General features: G+C 43.0%; 1 protein-coding gene across 6 annotated transcripts in view; it reads left to right on the plus strand.

Moving 5' to 3' along the window:
• Positions 1 to 8,247: 8,247 nt before the first annotated feature.
• The window catches only part of ADAM22 (ADAM metallopeptidase domain 22), a 137,314-nt gene continuing 125,241 nt past the window's right edge, over positions 8,248 to 20,320 (plus strand). For all 6 annotated transcript variants that reach the window (XM_069859592.1, XM_069859586.1, XM_069859587.1 and 3 more), the window contains exons 1-2: positions 8,248 to 8,329; positions 8,440 to 8,573. In XM_069859592.1, the coding sequence (XP_069715693.1) occupies positions 8,272 to 8,329; positions 8,440 to 8,573 (192 nt within the window). In that variant the 5' untranslated portion in view covers positions 8,248 to 8,271. The remainder of the gene's footprint in view (positions 8,330 to 8,439; positions 8,574 to 20,320) is intronic.

Here is a 20,320-nt window from a genome sequence, read left to right on the forward strand (position 1 = left end):
ATGGGATCTTCATATTACTGGTTACTTCTAGTTTGATTTAAAGTTTCTCCTGACTCAGATTCACATCAAGAAAACTATGTGGAAAGCTATTGCAGAAATGAGCACAATTAACATTTTTAAAAAAAAAAGTTTATCTTGAATATGTATGTCTGTATATACTTTGCCTAGAATTTACCAATATATAGTGGTTTAGAGATGAGTTTTTAAAGTGGAGCATTGAAGCAATTACTTTGTTCTTCATTGTGAGTGACACTTTAATGACAGAATGATTGCTGTCTGATTCGATGAATGCAGTCAGTCTCAGGAATAAGCGTTTGTTCATTTTTCTTGAGAATTTTTGTTGGTTGGTTGGTTTTCTTGGGACTTTTTAGCTTTTAGTTCAGTAGTAAAGTCTAAAAAACCTCACATTTTTACCCTAACACATTGCAGTGATCTGTCAGTGAGCATCTCTTGTGGCATCTCCCTTCTCACATCCCCACGACACATACTCTAGACTGTGTAGTAGCCTCCATCTGATTGGAATGTATATGCTTGGTTACTTATATTCATAAAGATTACTGAGGTAGAGGTATTCAGTGTTACTAAATCTGCTCATCAGGTAACCAGTGTGTGTCTTGTATATTATTACATTATTAGATGCAATATTACAACATTTTAACTCAATGGGCGCTGCAGAGAGACGATTTAAACACACTGGAATCTGGCTTTAGAGTCTTAAGGACAAAAAAATAAAATGGGTTTCTCATTAAAACATGAAGACTACTCATTGTAATGCAGAACAAGATAGGAGAGTCCCTGCTTCTGGTTGTGAAAAGCATGTTGAAGATTTTGTGTACCTGACTGGTCCCATTAGTGTGTGCCAGAAGTCCTCTCTGTGTAGTATGTTCTGATAGCATCACGATCCACAGTAAGCCTGTTAACTGCTTCTAAAACAATTTTATTCAGCATGTTGTGTGTGGTTTTCAAGCATTTATTATCTTTCAAACTTGGTTTAGCATGAGAAGTGCATTTTATCTGTAAATACATCTTTGTAATAATTACAGATTATATAATTACAGCTTGACCTCCTTTTTCACAGGTAGATGAATTTCTTTAAATGCACTTCATTTTTCTATTTGCTTGCTTTCTGTGAATTTGAGATGCTGGTATAGGTGATACTCTGTTCAAACCAGTTTCTAATATATGAATTGTTGCCTCCTTTTTGTGGTGGTTAGAGAAACCTGGAGCTATATTCCCATGGTGTCTGCAGCACACCTATACACAGTGTGGGATCCAAAATTTTAATGAAGCACCCAAATCTTTACTGTTACAAAAAAGGAAAACAGACACTACTTCAGCTTAAACTCTGATTAGAAAAAAAAAAATCCCCTAAACTTTTACATTATGAAAGTGCTCATTTAAGTGATTATCCTGTAGCCCAGTGACCATTACTGTTTCTTTTTCATAGGTGCAGCAAGCACATTTCTAGGGATGCAAAACAGTCTAGCGTAGTCTTTAGAATGTTAAAATAGAAGGCATATATATGCATACACACGTACTACTACTGAAAGCCTGTGCAGGCACCATATTGGTCTGGTACTTCAGTGTGAGGGTGAGTTGCAACTGATCAGACCTACCTTGTTTTGCTGCCAGCGGAGAGAGCAAAATGATTTTCAGTAGAGACTTCAAATGGAAACCATAGCTATACAATGTAAAACTTGGATGGTAGCAACACCATCCAAAGAAGTAAAGGTGTTAAAATTTGCTTTCAGAAATAAAGCATTAGAAGTAATGTTTTACTTTAATTATACTTATGCCAAGTTTGGTTTGGTATTTCTGTGGTGGATGCCCAACCACTTCATGTGGCTTTGCTCCACAGTATGTATTTTATCTGGAACAGAAATGTTGGTTCTTTTCCGGTAACTCTGTAGTGTGGCTGAGAGAATAGAGTTCCCAAAGGTTGGGAGTGCTTCTGTGTGGGTGTGTGCATATGCATATGGGTGTACATACAACTACTCAGGTGGGTATATGGTGATAGTGGGGATTAGTGACTCCAAAACCCTACGTGTATGAGGAATTTCTGCCATAATTTCTGAGTTTCATGCGCACAGGTAAGCCCTGCACTCAGCAGCAGGATTGTCGAGCTGTAGTATCTTGCTCAAGATCCAACTACAGAGCATATAACAGAAAGCAACAGGTAGGTGACTGAAAATCTGGCTTTCCCCTTGGAGTTGAGGGAAAAGTAGTTACAGCCTGAGGAGCCTGAACATGACATCCATTCTGTCATTCAGGTGTTGCTGTTGTGCATCAAGGTGGTTGAATCCATGTTCCACCTCAGGTTTGCAACAGAAGGGCAGGCTTCAGTTATCCATTCATACTATCGCTGTTCTGTGTTATCTCCTAGCCTGTATGACTCCTTTGATACACCCTGAGTGGGGAGGAGAGGGTGGCTGTGCCATCACCTTGCAGTCTGAAGACTGGTCTGAAGGACTCAGCAAATGTAACCAGTGATGGTGTCTCTGGAGATCTTTTAGTCTCTGAGTGCAGGAATGATGAAAAAATGGTAGCTGTTCTAACTGATGTAGTTATGGTAAGGTATGTGGACATGGGATGAAAATATGAATCCTCTTGTGTTCCCTCATTGGAGAACCATTATGGGCTGTATGGTGCCTGTGATCTCTGGGCCACTAGCTGATGAGCACTAAGGGCTGGTAAAGGTTGCCCATGCTGGGCTTTTTGATCTAGCTGATGCTTGATACCACTGATTCCTGTAGCAGACTGAAGAGAAGTATAAACTGAGTTCATTAACTAGATTAACATCTCTGAAGGCGATGGGAGATAAATACTTGGGGTTTTTACTGTGCATTCTCTAAATGTTACTATTTGGCTTCTGGTATTCAGTGGTGTATTCACTGTAGAGAATGCAGCTATCCAAAAAAAGTGCTGAGCATCCCAGATATAGCACCATTAAAAGATTTGGGTTGCAAGGGAGTTGTTTGAATGAGTCCAATTTCATTTGAGATAAAGCAGCTGTAGATTAAGATGGCTATCAGGTATTATTATTATTATTATTATTATTATTATTATTATTATTATTGATCTCAGTTCAAGATTCTGTGTCTCCACTATTCTATGTATGTAAATAGCTAGGCTTTAAAATGCAGGCTTTCTCTGACCTTCAGAAGAGTTTTACAATGCGGTACTCCAGTGGAATAGTGGAGAAGTACCATGTAGTGGAAGTCAGTTGCCAAATGGTGGCAGTCCCTTCTGTGGTTCAAACCACTGGGGAGAGTGGGAACTGGGTCTCACACACTTCAGGTGCAGGCACACCAGCAAGTGTCACGTGGGGTTCACCTTCCAGGTGCACAATCTGGAAGCAGGATAACTGATCTTTAGAAGGTTCATGGTCCTTGGAAAAGGTAAGAGTCTTCTAGCCACAGAAAGATGCATGAATCTCATTCTGTATCCTGCATTTGGGATGGCTTAGCTGAGTAGCTATGTAGCTTGTTTCTGAGGATAATGTTAACACCTAACTTCGCTGACATACTTTAGGAGTTACTACTACAAGAGATCTAATCTGGAAGCTCCTAAGAGAATGCATGTTTTGTGTATTGTAAAACATGTATGAGATCTATGAATATGTTTTATTTTACTGGTGCCCTCCCTTCTGAACCACTTGCTGCTGAGCCAAATGATTTTTTTTTATATGAGAAATAAAAATCTTAGCTGTCTTTGTCACTGGCTTTTCTGAGAAACTGCCAGTCCTAGATCATGCTTGTAGTTAGGCAGCCCTGTCTCCCAGTTCCAGGAGTGGCAAGCAATAGTCACAAGAATGGCAAGAAGGATCCCATGCAATGACTAGATATGGGGTAAAACTCACAACCAAAAAATCCTATTTGTGAACTTTATATAAAAGACTGAACAAAGTTGATGCACTTTTCTCCAAAACTGGCTGTTCATTGCTGCAGGTCTGGATGTTCTCTCATTCTCTAACAAAATCCTGTCCTTGACGCTGAGAATTTTGAAAGATTTCATCAACAACCTAAGTAAAGCCTTCAGTTTTGAATTAACACATATTTCTTCTAATCAGCTTTTCATTTACTAGGTTTTAATTCCACTGACTGTCCTCTTATTCACACCATGCTGCTGGGGAAAAAGAAAGCACAAGTTTACTTTCCTTATACCACCTATCTATCATTTTATGGTGTTCCTGTCTGTTCATTGCTGTCCTGAACAATCCTAATCTTTCTGGTTTCTGTCACTGTCTTTCTCTGAACTTTGCAATGTCCTCGCTGGGAATGGCTGCTGCCGCGCTCTCGATCAGACCATTCTTTCAATTTAATAGTAAAACAGATTCCATGTGATGTGCTCTATGTTTAGATTACAATTGCATGTTTCCTGTTTCGAGGCAATATTTATCCTCTGAACTAAATAACCAGCAAGTTCAGATTTTTTTTTGTACACTAGGCGAAAAGTCACTGCTGTAAATGTACAATCATGCAGTCAAAATGCACTGTTGACTGTAATTGGACATGTAACTGATTCAAGAAAATTCAGTTACCATGTATTCAGAACATAAATGTGTTTCTCACATGAGAACATTTGGGGTAGTGCATTTATGGTAAGAGATGGCCAGATAAATAGAGGCAACTACAAAATATTCACAGATCTGCCTTTTATCAAAGAAAAGTCTTAATATGCTTTTTAAAACTTAATAAATCATGACTGAATATCAATCACTGAGAATGTGTTTGGTAAAAAGTGCCCTAGATTTCAGCTACAGTCTATACACAAAAGTTGCTGTGTGTGTGAAGTGTTATACTTTACGTGGTATGAAGATACTGTAATGTTCTGTAATTTGAGTCAGTGTTACTTTTCCATCATCTCTGTGCATACACAAGGCTCCATTTTGTATTCCTCAAAGCAGAAAATGCAGATTTTATCAAAATTGGAAAAACACAAAGCAATATCTGTATGTTTTCTAGAATTTAGAAATGTGACAATCTTTCAGCATTTTAAAGTAGGCTAATTGCTTCAGAAAATTAGGCAGTTTAAAAGTCTAAATCATGATTGCAGATTAGTTACTGCGTACTGTAGTCATTATACCAAAGCTTAAGTTGGACATTGGGAGGAAATTTTTATGAATACCCCAAATAAATTAGAAGTATAGTGTCAACAGTGCTGTTTAGCCTGTCAGAGCTCAAGGAGCATCTGGATGATGCTCTTAGTAATATTGCTTCGGTTTAGGTGATCCTGCAGCAAGCAGGGAGTTGGACTTGATGATCCTCATGGGTCCCTTCCCACACAAGATATTCCATGATGCTGTGCTATGCTGGAAGAAGAAAAAAATCTGCCCCTGATATGAAAGAGCGTTGATGCTCAGAAGTGGGCTATCTCTCACAGGCCTGATGAATGTCAAGGAGCTTCCAGTGATGTAAGACTAAGAAGTGAATATCAGTGTTCTCTGCCTGATTTCCCAAACAAACCTGGAAAATCCATCAATAAATTATAATATTATTTCTCTGACAAATTCTCCATTCCTAATCACCCATTTCAAATCAATGTGTACAATAAAAAGGGACTACAGACACGCAGATCAGAATTTCATTCATCATGATTCATATCCTTCAGTGTGATAGAGAAAACTTCTACAACGTATTTAAGCCTTTGGTTTTGAATTAATCTTCAATATTTATCATGCAAGTGCTTTCCTAGGCAAATGGTAGAAGGACCATTTGTAAACAACAGAGGTTTGCAAGGAGAGGGAACATAATTTTTTTCAGCTCTGTTTTGACTACTCACTTCTAGCACACGTATTTTTAAAATGCATTTATTTTTGTATTAGTTGGCTCTATTTCTAAAAGCAGTTTTGAAAATTACTCTTTAAATTGGTTAAGGGTTTAACCAAAATAGAGTTGGCATGCTAAAAAAGCCCTTTATTTATGAAATTGCTTTCATCATATTTCACAACATCCCCTGAGCCAACAGACTGGATAGAACTCTGCATTAATTGTTAGCTTAAAGCAGCCTTGCCTTGAGCAGTGCTGTTTCGGTGAACTTTCCACGTGTGATATCTACGCCAAATCTGGACAATGGTAATGGCAAGAGAAAAAAAATATATATGATGTACTGATCCAGGAAATGAGTCTGTAACTGTACCACATATCTGCTGGATAACAGGTGTAATATGTATCCAATGTCATGAATTCTCACAGAAATACCGACACAAAAAGCTGTGAAATCGTGTGACAGCGGGGACAGTTTGGTGTACCTGAAATAACTGTAGGGGCTGGACGCAGCCTGAAATGTAAGGATTTACGGCTTCTGAAAAATGTTTTGAAACATCACATTATAGTACTGATTTCTCTCTTAATAAACAGCACTTTCTGTTTTTCTTTACCCACTCCACCTGTGGTCCATTTGATACCCCATTGGATACCCTGCAACAGAGTTCTGGCAGCTAGTTGTGCACTGTTTCAGCAACTGCTCCAGGATTTAATGGACACCTTAAAGTAATATTCTACCTTGTCAGTAGTGTAATGCTGCAGCATAAGCAGGACACAGCAAAACTTACTAGCCACTTTCTCCCCGAAGTTCATTCACGCTTCTACATGCAACATCTTGCAGCCACCTTCAGCTGGCTGAACCATCATTTTGACTGTGTTTTACATCATAGAAACAAACTGTGAGAAACTTAATTTCCTCCACCTACCCTCTAATGGTTTCCCTTGATTAGACGATTGATGTAAGCAGGAGAACATGTTCAGAAGGATCAGTCCAGGACCCCTGGCCTTCTCTGTCGGTGAGGGGCAAGCTGTCCCGGGAGTATGGTCCCTCCCGTGGGAAGCCCACAGAAGGCAACCAGTAGCCTGGGAAGCTCCCAAAAGCAGAAATGGAAGCATCAGGCCCCCTGACTAATGCCAGCACAAGCAATGCAATTAATATTGATCTACATAATGATTTTAGGACTACAAAAACAATGATTTTTTGTTGTTGTTGTTCTTTTAATCTTCCATACTATAATGAGCAGAAGCTTTCAGTGGCGGTAACTGTGATGCCGCCTCTTCATTAAGTGCTTGTAACCGGTGTAAAACCTCGCTGCGGTTAGTCTGACCTCGTATTCTTTAGCCCGAGCCCTTCTCGAGCCGCATCTGCCCCTGCGCTGCTCGCCATCCTCCTCCTCTCCCGGCTCACCTGCTCCGTGTGCCGGGGCGCTCCTTCCCATCGCCGCTTCGCAAAACAACGGGGAAGGGGGCACCTCAACCAATTGCCGCTCCTGTCCCGTTTTCAAAGAGAAACGTAGCCGAAAGGTGGGATGGAGCCTGCTGCCAGGCAGCAGCGCGGCCCCCCGGGAGCTGGGGGTTCAGGCGGCCACCGCCGGGAGAGGAGCTCGCGGGGACCCCCCGGTACTTCTTGCCCCTCGCTTCGTCCAGGAGAGCGCGTTGTACCGTGACATGAACAATTCTGCGCTCTAATCCTTTTCAACGCACTTCAAAGCGTTTGTGCAGTGGAAAAAATGGGGAGGGAGTGGAAATTTGGGGGGGGGGGGGGGGGGGCGGGGAGGTTACAGAGAAGGAACCGGAGGATGCTCTGGCGAGACACACGGGCGGGAGGGAGCGGGAGCCCCGCAGAGCGGGGGGCGGCAGGGACAGCGCGAGTAGGGTAGTAACGTCTGAGTCCAATTGGAACGCTAAGTTCACACGTCACACTCCAAGCAATTCCCTTCCGATTCCCAATTTCTGTTTTTCAGAACGCACCCGAGCGCACAGAACTCAACGCCCCCCCCGCTAGAAGCCGAGCCCGAGGTCCGCAGCGCTCGCTCGCAGCCGCCGCAGCCCGCGGCCTCGGAGCCACCGGGGCAGGGAACCCCCGGCCGGCGGGGCCGGTTCAGCCGCCCCGGGGGCCGCTGCGGTCCGAACGCCGTTCCCAGCGCCCCTCCGGGAGCGTCTCACCGGGCAACGCGTTATCCTTCAGCGGAGAAAACGCACCCGGGGGAGGGGGGCGGGCGAGACGCCGCCTGCGCCGCGTTCGGGGAGGGAGCCCCTCGCCGCCACAGCCGGGGCCGCCGCCCGCGCTTTCCCCTCCGCTCTCGCCCCGGTCCCTCCCGCATCGCCAAACGACTACATTTCCCAGCACTTCCAGGCGGGCTCCGCGGGGCGCCTCGCATCGCCTCCGCCGGCGGGGGGGCTCGGCGCGGCGGCGGGGCGGAGCTCGGCGGCCCCTCTGCAGCTCCCCCCCGCCCCCCCGCCCCCCCCCCAACACCGCGGAGCCGGCGGGGCGGCGGGCTGCGCGATGCGGGCGGCCGCCTGCCTCCTCGCCCTGGCGCTCTGCGTCCTGCCCGCCGCCCCAGGTGAGTCGCGGGGCTGCGCTCGGGGTGGGGGGCGGCGGGGGGCGCCGCGCCGGGGGCGCAGCGGGGTGACGGTGCCTCTCCCCGCGCAGGAGGCGCCGCGGCGGCGACAGAGGGGCGGCGGGGCGAGAGCGGCTTCTCGGAGCGACAGAGCATCAGGCCCCTGCGGCTGCTCGGCGGCGGTGGCGGCGGGGCCAGGCGGCCGGCGCTCAGCACGCGGGTGCGGAGCGGAGCCCCGCGGACACAGGTAGGCGCGGCGGGGGGGGGACACGGCGCCGGCGGGGGGAGCGGGGTTGGGGACACGGCACCGGCGGGTGTGTGTGTGTGTGGAGGTGGGGGGCGGTAGCCCCGGTACCGGCGGCTGTGTGGTGGGGGAGCAGCCCCGGTACCGGCGGGTGGAGGAGGCGGCCCGAGCCGGCTCTGCCGCAGCGGGCGGGGTGGGTCGCGGGCGGCCCCGGCTGTGGCGGCGAGGGGCTCCCTCCCCGAACGCGGCGCAGGCGGCGTCTCGCCCGCCCCCCTCCCCCGGGTGCGTTTTCTCCGCTGAAGGATAACGCGTTGCCCGGTGAGACGCTCCCGGAGGGGCGCTGGGAACGGTGTTCGGACCGCAGCGGCCCCCGGGGCGGCTGAACCGGCCCCGCCGGCCGGGGGTTCCCTGCCCCGGTGGCTCCGAGGCCGCGGGCTGCGGCGGCTGCGAGCGAGCGCTGCGGACCTCGGGCTCGGCTTCTAGCGGGGGGGGCGTTGAGTTCTGTGCGCTCGGGTGCGTTCTGAAAAACAGAAATTGGGAATCGGAAGGGAATTGCTTGGAGTGTGACGTGTGAACTTAGCGTTCCAATTGAACTTAGGTGTTACTACCCCACCCAGGGTAGTTTTCAGATTTCTGGCATATGAAGACCAACCCCTATAGTTTCTAACAAATAGCTACCCCAGGTTGTACAGAAGTACACTGATTTTCATCTTGATTAGCGAGCCTCGTATCTGAGGCAGTAAATGGCTGTTGGATCTAAAGGGAAGACATTGCGTCTACGCTGTTACAGACATAAAAAATGTGCATTTGAGGTAACTGCGGACAGCCAGGACGGGTCACAGGCCTCCGTTTCTTCCTTTTCCAGTTGACTGCTGTCTGTTTAAGAAACAAAATAGCTGAAGTGATTGTCTCCAATTTCTTGTTTATAATCCTTAAAGTATAACCAGTGACAGCTTGCATTCTTTCCGTGTAGTTAGATAATCAACTGTCTCATCAGAGCCTTTTTATTTGCCCCTGAATGTAATTTATTCCTTGTAAAAATTTTTGAGTTCTGAAGGCTGCACTTGGACAACAACATCATAGAACTCTTTAAGTTCCGAAATGGGTGCTTTACTTGAAGAAAAACAAAAATACTCTCAGCATTTCAGGATTCATTGTAGACCCTTGGACACTCACAAGTTCAAACATGTTGTGACGCATCTGTTTATAAAGTAGTAATGGTTGCATTTGCATCTTGGATTAGGATTCAGATGATGGTCTTAAAGAACAGAATGTTAATGAATGTGTTTTGGTTTTCTGAATGTCTCAACTTTTATTTACCAAATCTTATGCTCCTTAAAATTTTTCAAGTCATCCTCATTCAGCTAAATTGCTAGTATTAACATTACACCAACCAGAAAAGAAGTATCACTAGTGGGTTAAAAAGTGTTAAATGCATTTCTTTTACAACATTCTCTACCTAAATAGAACCTACGCATGTGAAGTTCAGCACGCAATGACAGCTTTTCCTCCAGATGAAGAAGGTTCCCTCTGCTGCTTAAAACATCCACAGCTTCTCCCATGGTTGGTTTTTACCATCTGATGGTTTTTACCCAGTGAAGGATGCAGTAGCTTGCAGTGATTTGGAGGAAGAAAATGATGAAGCGAAAGCAGGCTGAAGGGAGCGGAGCAGTACCAGTTTTCTGTGCTTCTCGCACAGGGCACGGTCACATCCTAATTGCACAGGATACTGCATCCCTCGCCTGGAGGTCTGAGTCAGCTCAGCAGTAATGGGCCAGCAGCTTGGCTGCCTTTGCTTAACTGAAGTTTTGTAGAAGCTGCATTTAGGAAAGTATTGTTGCAATAATAGTATCAGCTGTTGCAGTTGAGTAATTTAATATCGTAACTCTTAAAGTCTAGCATGTCATGAAAATCCCAATGCCTCTGTCTCTGCCAGAATGCTTATCAAAGTCGTGGACTAACTGAATTAACTTTTATGGTTGCTTTTGGGTGGCTGGTAAAAGTCACAAAGTGTAAAGATGCAGAGTGATGGATTCTGCTCCCACATGAAGAGGCTCTCATGTCTCCTCTGAAGAGTTAACATGCTAAGATCAGTGGCATATAAAGCGTAGGGGAACAGAGGACATCAATAATATTTTCATAAGTATTTGTTTTATGATTAAATGTGCTCTGACCTGTCTCCCTGCCTTGTTCTGTCCATTGCTAGTAGTGTTTGGACAGCTGTGTGTCAGAGTTAGAAAAACTGGTCTCGAATAGAGATTTCAAAACAGAGCTAATGGCTTTGTGGATTAGTTTAGAGACGATGCTTCTTGGAGGGGGTTTGAAGCATTCAAGAAGAATCTCCAGTAGCTGAAGGATAAGCAGCTGTGGCTAGAAAAGCAAGGATACCTGACTGGGATGGTGCAGTCAGAGGACTAGGCAATGAGGCTGTGGCTGTTGAATTAATGTAAAACCATATAATTATGTTTTGAATTGGATAGAGATAAAAGGAGAGAGAGAGAAAAGCTGGAGAGAAGGAAGTTGTATTAAATTGGATTGGATTCCTTTAATTCCTGGATGAAAGCTTTAGCTTCTGAAAGGGCAGAAGTCATACAAGAGGGATGCAAGCCTGCGTTTGGTTATTGCACAAAGGGAAAGGAAGATGATTGTTCAGGGGAAGCAGAAGCAAATCTTGGTCTTTACAGATCAGGAGTTTCAGAACAGCCCTGTAATCACATTGAGCCAAAAGAATGTAATATGAGAGAAAGAGGTAGAAGAAGACAATTGAAGGCAGAAGTGACTGGGAAGTGATGGCAGATTTCTAAAAGTGTATGGGATTTTTTTCAGCATTTGTTGAGGTTTTTGACTAGCAACCTTCTTTGGTTTGTTTGTTTGTTTTGGATATTTTGGTCCTTTGCCATCACTATAACTATTGAGTGACTTATCAACATGCATGCTTTACTAGTAAATAGTAAAAGGAATAGTCTGTGTACTCATCCTAGAAAGCCAGAATGTTATTCCTAAACAAATATCAATGTGATCACGTTGTGGTTGTCTAAGATTGTCATACTTCACTCTGAAGTCAAGCAAAAGGCAAATATTGTAGGCTGTTATATAGTCATGTCATTAATGTTTTAATGTACAGTGTATAGTGGACATGGGAGAATTCACGTGGCTTTCAATTTTACCAACAGAATAGAGTCACTACCAGTATCTGTGGCACTCCCATGTTTCAGTTTCTCTGTTTCGCAGTGGAGGCCTATTAGCAGGTGCACAGCACTTAATCTAAAGAGTAGTCAAGATAAGATATATCTGAGAGTATGCTAATTATTCATATATCATTGATTCAATCCAGGATCCTAGCAATGGACACCTTATTTACTGTTGCATAAGTAAGTCAATTAGGAGATTAATGTCCTGTATATCAGTGGCGTTCAGTGAAGCTAAGCTAAAATTTTTGTATTTAAAAGAGTTAAGTTCCTACCGTGAATGTTTATAAGGAACCTTTCTACCCCATGCCTTGAACCATATTTTGGTATTGTAAGAAGCACATGGGAAATCAGAGGTTCCTTAGTACTTTCCTGTAGTCAATTCTCTGCAGACATGTTCTCCATTAAAATGTTGGTATGTGTAAGCATTCCTTCCCACTGCCTGTATTTGTCCTTCTGGAGAACCAGACCTGTATATCCCTTCACCCAACAGGTGCCTTCCCTTAATCACAAGTCTAACTTAACAGTGATGTTGCACTTGGCTGGAGGTGGCAGCCTCCCTCATGATGGTGCCTAAATGCTGGAAGGTGTCTGCACATACCTTGCAACTCACTAGAGTGAAGAAGGGTCCCAGTTCTCCTTGAGGCCAGCGCTTTGTGGTTATGCTAATGCATCTGCACATGCAGTTGGAGAGACAGCACCTCGTTCACTTGGTTGCTTTCGTTACAGTTAGTTGCTTTTGATATATCTAGGTGTTGATGTTGAAATCGTGAAGATTTGCTGTTACTTTCAGTGTGAACAAGGTCCTGCCTCAATGACCCTCTATGGACATAGATTCACTCATCTCTGCTGTCATAGTATGGCGGCTTCTGTTTCTCAACCTGTTTTTCACTTGCTTTTTGCCATTTGTTGTGAAGATATGGTGGACTCTTTCCGAGTGAGTAAAAGGGCTGACCTGGTCGTAATGAGCCTGATGTGAAGGTGCTCCAGGACTGAACTGTGCTTGGAAGTAAAGGTACATATTGTTTGTAGTCCAGAGGGACTCAGCAGTTTTCAGCACATTTGTTTATTTGTCTTCTGCTGTCTGCATTCCTGATTTGTTTGTGATGAAATGATAGAATTTCATACATCGATTTGGAAGCCTGGCTTACAAATTTCTTAAATAACTTCTTATTGCTAATAATTGATTGCAAAGCTGTGCTGCTCTGCTTTGTCATGCTGAGCTTGCAGAGCTCTGCGTGCACTTAGAGTTGAAATCATCATTAGTTATTCAGGTGTTGCCCAGTCTTTGCTATTGGATTCTCTGTCTTCTTGTCTTCTTGCTCTAGTCTTCTAACAGGGTATCCCTATCCTTTGGGGGTGCTTCCAAAACTGCTGACTTTGTTTAAAACATTATTGCTTTCTGTTCTGATGTTGTCAACTTCTGTTAGTATTATAAGCAAACAAAGCTGGTGAAAGGGCTGGAGAACAGGCCTTATGAGGAGCGGCTGAGAGAGCTGGGGTTGTTTAGCCTGGAGAAGAGGAGGCTGAGGGGTGACCTCATTGCTCTCTACAACTACCTGAAAGGACGTTGTAGAGAGGAGGGTGCTGGCCTCTTCTCCCAAGTGACAGGGGACAGGACAAGAGGGAATGGCCTCAAGCTCCGCCAGGGGAGGTTTAGGCTAGACGTTAGGAAAAAATTCTTTACAGAAAGGGTCATTGGGCACTGGAACAGGCTGCCCAGGGAGGTGGTTGAGTCACCTTCCCTGGAGGTGTTTAAGGCACGGGTGGACGAGGTGCTGAGGGATATGGTTTAGTGTTTGGTAGGAACGGTTGGACTCGGTGATCCGGTGGGTCTCTTCCAACCTGGTTATTCTGTGATTCTGTGATTCTGTGATAAGCTCCTTTGTTGGGCAGCTCAAACAATTAGTAATTATTTTGGTTAAAAAATGAGTTCTGACTGCTGATGGGCTTATAAAACAGCTCTAGATTTTGGGAGTGATGGATGATGACTGTTGGCAAGAGAAGTGTCATGAGAAATTGCTCAATTTTAAAAATTTTCCTGACTATGTAATCAAATGACTGCAGTCTCTTTGAGAAACTTAGGCACAGGTTTTGATAAACCTATCAAAAGAAACAAAAGAGGAAGAGGCTAAACTGGGACTGAGGCTGTAGCGAGCAGAAAGAACATGCATTTATTGTACTGCCAGATTTGATTTTCTTCCTGCCTTGTTGCTTCTTCCTCTTCTTTTAAGGTTTGTAGGCATTTGACAAAACGTATGTGAGACTTTACTATATGTTCAATATATGGAGTTCTGTGTGTGATGCTTTATTGTATGTTCGATTCTGCAATATTTGTGTCAGGGTAAGATACTTTACCAACCTAGCGATATTCTGTTTCACAAATATGTGTACTGCAGTTAAATATCAGTACTCTTGATGCAGGTCCTGCCTCCTGAAGTGGAAAAAAAATTGCTGAAATCTAAACTTTGCTGTAGATTGCCTCATGCTGCAAGGGCATTGAGAGTGCTTTTTGATTTCTGATGTAGAGGGACATTCAGATACACCTTTTTATAAAACATATATATCCATATTGTGTTTTGGTATTATAGGGAAAGAATGTTTCAATTTCTAATTTATCCTTCTTCACAAGCTCATTTCACGGAAAATCTTTGCTGACTTAACAATGAGATTTGTTATGACAGAGAAACCATATAGGAAGTTAATATTCACTGTAAAATGTTTGCAACAAGAGCATTATGGATGTGTGTGTAGCACTGTCATAGTAGATCTGATATTGTAGTATTCTTCTGGTACTTCAGGTCCCCTTTGTAGCCTTCTTGATAAATATACCAGTCGTTAAGTGACTCAAGACTAACAACTTTTCTTAGGGCTCTGCTTGTTAAAACATTGTTGCAGTTACCTTGTCAAACACTACTTAAAGGTCAATCAAACTCTTTTAAAAACCTTCAAGAGTTGGTAATGTTCAGCTCTCTAAATTGTATGTCCTTTTGGCTAGTGCTATCACAGCGCTTTTCCCTTTCAGATCAGCCCTGCTGAGGTTTGTGATCCTTCCACTCAGTGTGGCCACCTCCTGCCAGGTTTCTTTGCTTTGAGAGGATGGGGACCCTTGTCTTCAGCTTCTATAGGTTTGAGCCAAAGCTGCTTATTAGAATCATAGAATCACTAGGTTGGAAAAGACCCACTGGATCATTGAGTCCGACCATTCCTATCAATCACTAAACCATGCCCCTCAGTGCCTCATCCACTCGTCCTTTAAACACCTCCAAGGAAGGTGACTCAACCACCTCCCTGGGCAGCCTGTTTCAGTGCCCAATGACCTTTTCTTGTCCAGGCCCATGGCTGTTCCCTGAGTCTGGATGTGGAGGGTAAAGAGCAGTGCTATCAGAGGACCAAGCCCACCCCTCTTGGACACAGGGTTGTAGTGTATTCTTGCAGTATCTCTTCCTCATTCATCTACTGATGTGGTTCAGTTTTTGGTCTCTAAATAATCTTTTTAGTATTGTACATTCTAGAAACAACATAATTGTTGGCTTCTTGCATGTTAACTGTAAGTGCTATATTTTACATCTCCAGAAATCACTGTGACACCCATCCTGGCTCTTCTCTCAAGTTTTGACTTCTGTATTTTAAAATATGTCAAATTTGCTGTGGTTGTCTGTGGGAAAACTTTCAGAAAAGGAAGCATTCTAGTCATCTTCTTCCCTTTGGCTTTCCAGTGGCCTCCTGGGTAGTGCATGGGAATACTGTTCTGAGATGTCTTTTGGAGTGCATAAAAGATCACAGAAGCCTGTCAGGTGAAGTTTTGTTCTTCATAGCCACAGATACTCCCTGATAGTACTCCTCGGAAGCTGTTGCAATATTTGCGTTAATCTAAGTAGGAGAAAACGTTGCTGCAGGGATGAACCATGCAGTGGCAGCTGTGCTGAGCCAAGCGTGGAGCCACATCTTGCTCCTCAGATGGAGGTACATTTGGTGCAGAGGAGAAGTTTACACCCAGGAGGTTTCATCTGTGAAAACTTTTTGATACTCTAGTGGTATGGTTGTGCAAAACCTTGTTGTGCGAGCGTTCAGCTGCAAAGGTGTATGGAAAGCTGCATGGGAGTGCTGAGCACGTGGACAGGATGCATTCTGCCAGGCTGTGATATGCACTTACACGATGGGGGTTGCCTGGTTGGGTAAGTTCAAGTGGAAAGCAAGTGTCATCTGAAATTAAAGACATGATTCTGTAGAACTTAAAGAAAGTGGCAAATGATGTAGAGTTGTTTAACTGTTGAGTCAGTAGGAGTCCAACTTGAAAACTGGGTTCAGTTAAAGAAAGTTAAAAAGCATGGTGTTGCTGCTGGGCATTTGCCATCAGACAGTGAAATTTAGCAACTGCTTTGGTAATTTGAGCAGCTCTAATGCGTGTACCTTTACCAAATTCGGTCTACAATCTCTCTCTCTCTCTTTTTTTTCTTTTTTTTTTTTTGAATGAGTGTTCCCAGACCAGAAGACTGTAGCAAGTGAAGAAAATGCATATTTAAGAATATTTATACAAAGTTCAGGAAAAGTTTGTGTGGATAAATGCCTTTTAGTGGTGCCTTAATTCTGTAAGTGTTGTATATTTGGACATGGAGACTATAGCCCTGACATACAGCTCGAAAGGGCTGAATAGCAGTATGTAGGAACACACTCTGTTCCAGAAATGTCTCCTTAGAGTATTTCAGCCCCTGAAATTCTGTGGGAATGAAAAAATCCGTCAGCTGTTTTGGAAAATGTATACAGTGAAAATGTTGATTCATTTTGATCTCCCAGGCTGCATCAAGAGGAAAAGGAGTTTTGAAGTGTGCTTTTCTCCCACTTTCCAACTTTACAGGGCTTTGATACTTGTATGTAGAGGGTGAGTCATATTTAAAGAGTATTATCTGTGGAGTTGATTGAGCAATGTATTGGCAGGCCTAAAAGTCTGCAAGTTTCATCAAGCTCTTCTTAGCCTGTGGTGCTGACAGAATGTTTGTAAACTTTCTGCTGTTGCCCAAGAACCGTTTATAGGAAGAGTTATCCATGTTAATAAGCTTTGTATATCAAAGAGTGCTTGTACTTGCAGTGGGAAGAGCTAATCTTTTGATATGTAAGACCATTTGAATTTTTTTTTAATATGTTATTGTGTTGCTTAAAAGTGTTTTGGTCACATATACATGTTGCATAAAGGAGCAAAGTAAGTGTGGACTATTTTTATTATGTTTGAATGCTTTGGTTTTGATGTAAATGCAATGCAAATAGAGGAGTTTTGCAGATTCCCCTAGCAGTGGAACTCTGTTCCTTTGTTTCTGAAGCCAACAAGAGATGCTGAAAAGGGAGCCTTTCTCTAAATATTTGGAAAACATACAGCTAAAAATGACCTCAAGGTGCCATCTGTTTTGCGAGGGAAATGCCTTCACTCTTCTGGACTGTTATATTCATTTAACTTTCCTTCTTGCCTAAATGGTGTCCTTGAGACAATAGTCCTTTCTACAGCTGAATGACACAGTGATCCAGATGGGTTTGTCTTCAAGTGCTGCCTATGGTGTGTGCACTGCTGCACTTGTTTTGTGTTCTGTCCCCTTGCAGATGCATTGTACATTGGTTATTTGCTTCTCAGGCTGCAGCTGTACATGAGTGATGGCTCATTTCGGTTCTACCCATTTGAAACTGCCAGATGTCGTTGGGATAGAGGATCTTTCATTGAAGAGAGATTTTCCTGGTTTGAGTCCTTGCCCTCTGACATATTTCTTCACAAGGAAGTAGGTTGACCATCTGGTTACGTAGCCGAATCTTATAGCATCTAGTGAGATAGACAGAAGATGTTGCTCTACCACTATTAAATCTGGCATTTTCTTCATGTTATATGTGATCCTCTGAAGTCTACAGTGGCTGTGGGGAGCAGTGGATACTGCCATGTCCCTGTGTAATGAGGTGAGTCTCTTCTCAGCTCTCCAGTCTTGGTTTTAGAAGTGTGATCTTCAATGGTAATCAAAGTTTTTGTATGAATTGTGGCAGGAAAACATTCTTAACTTTCCAAGTTTTCAGTTACGACTTTCCATTTGTAACTCAGCCTTATAATAAACTATTTGTATTTGGTTCATCTATAGATCCCAGTGTGCAAAGACAAGACCGCTAAATCAAGGTTAAATCAACTATGTTTATTTGTTCAAATAACTTACTACACCTGGCTACATAAAAAAACTTATAAGCTTACCGACCTATGGATTGGTGTCATTTACTGAGCAGGAAAAGAAGATGGAGCATGGTGCTTGGACGATCAGTTGATAGGTCCTCTAGTAAAAGGTGTGCGTGTAGTCCTTCTCAGCTCCTACCCATTCAGCTCAGATCCTTTTATCTTTCTCTTGGGGACAGGAAAAGGGTCAGCAACATCACCAGCCCCTCCCATGGCTGGTGTGTGAGCAGCTGAGTGCCAGCTTGTTGTTTTTCCCATGCTAACAGGGATTATGACACCATGCCCTGTCTCCATAACAACTACAAAAGTATTTATACTTTTCACCTTTCCTTGTTATGCATGCTCCTTGGGCTCTGCTTCAAGGTTTTGTAAATACCAGACAGTTCAACCACTTTTCTGTTTTACTTTTTATCTGATTCCATGCCTGTTACCTGCTTAGTTCAGTACGAACAGTTGCATGCTTTCTCACCACAAGCTGGCTAAGAGTTATTACTTAAGCTAATTCACTCACTACTTTAGTCTAAACTTATCTAACATAAAATTTGAGTATACGATACTTTAACTATATATATATATAATTTGTCTATGTATCGTGTCCCACAACGGACCGTTATTTATTGTCTCTGATATACTATTTTGTCATACTTTTCCTAGCCATTAGTCTTTGATGAAGAACCTTGTTAACTGCATTTTAAAAGTAAGAGGCTGGGCAGTCACCAATTTTTCTGGTTTTGCTCCAGAAGTGATACATTTAAGAACTCTTGTACATTAGTTAAGTGTAGTCTTTTCTACGTGAACCTTTGCTGCTCCCCCTTTCACATAAACACACACATACACAAAAAGAATGTGGCTTCACAAAAGATCTTGAAGTTCTTCCTTTTGCCAGGATATGAAGATTTTCACAACCACAGAAGTTACAGTAATTAGTCTCAAAGAAAATAAAGTTAGAACTAAAATTTTCTTAAAGTCAAATTAACATCATCCTCTATGCAGAAAAGCACAGTGACTGTAAGATGCAGTTTTATGTTTTTTTTTCTAGTGCTGGAAGCAAGTGTTGGATTGCCTTTTGGGAAGCAGCATCTTTCCCATTCAGTTAATTAAATTTCTCTGTTTAGATCTGTGAAATCAAATGGTAGTTCATGCTTAAATTTGCTAGCAGTGACAGCTCAATAATTTTCCTGTCTTCATTGCTGCATCATTTGACCTTGGGTGCATTTTTGAGAAAGATGAAGTCAAGGTGAGGAAGGAGAGCAAGAATTTTTCAGGGGAAAATAGGGCTTTTTTTCTTAGCCAGTTTGTTGTAACTATGCAAAAATGCCCACGGTTTTGGAATGTTGGGTGAAGGTCTAGTGTGAGATGCATGAGAAAGACAGCTGAGTCCAACAGAGCCCTGCATCTCGCCTCTGTAGGATCTCAGAAGTATCCCTGCTGTTACCCAGGTATTGAATCTGCAGTAGTGACACCTGCATTAATATACTTCATCGGTTTATGGTCAAGTTTCCTTTCTTCTGGTCTTGCTGCTGTCATCCATATTTCTGGGGACCCCTTTTACTTTACTATATTCAGTAAATCCAAAACAACCTTCAAGTTGATTTCAAACCTTCAAGTAAATAATAAAATATTTGGTGTTTTTGTGGTTTTTTTTTCACTATTGAAAATAATTACTGGCATTTTAGAGGTACAAGTAGTCCTTGTTTCTGACTGATTTCATTGATACTATCATGTTTGTTTGGAGAAAAGCTATTTTAGGTCATGTTTATGACTTTGTCAAGATATTAATTGGCAGAGAGCTGGCAAAACCCCACCAAAGTGAATTGGGTGATGGCACAGTGCTCTGGCTGATGGTATTTAGCAATCCCTCTGCCTCACCCACATTTGGCACAGGGAACAGATATGTCATCTAGGATTCAAAAATTAATGTGGACCTCGAATTCTTTCCTTATTTCTAGCTTTTTATAAGAATAAATGACTTATTTACTAAATGCACCCTGAAGAGGCAGCTGTAAAAGCCATTTTATCAAACCATGATTCTATTCTGCAGTATTTTCATGAAAAAACTTCTGCCCCCAGAGAAAGCCCAATAGATATTTAGATTTATACAATAGATAAAAGGAGAGATTGCATTAAGAATGGCAAATACTGACTGTTAAATAGTAAATGAGTGCATATAAATATTTTGAGAATGCTATGGAAAGTAAGAAAGAGATTTTGCAGTCCTTTATTATTTATTAGACTCTGAACTCCTGATGAAGGCGTTGGCAAATGGCAGTAGAGAGAGACTGAAGAAATCACGTTGCATTTGTATTTTATTGTGGTTTTTTATTTTTAAAAGATTCTTGGGCTTGGAGATACTTATTTTTGGT

This window comes from Phaenicophaeus curvirostris, chromosome 6 (assembly GCF_032191515.1).
Source record: "Phaenicophaeus curvirostris isolate KB17595 chromosome 6, BPBGC_Pcur_1.0, whole genome shotgun sequence".
Lineage (NCBI taxonomy): Eukaryota > Metazoa > Chordata > Aves > Cuculiformes > Cuculidae > Phaenicophaeus > Phaenicophaeus curvirostris.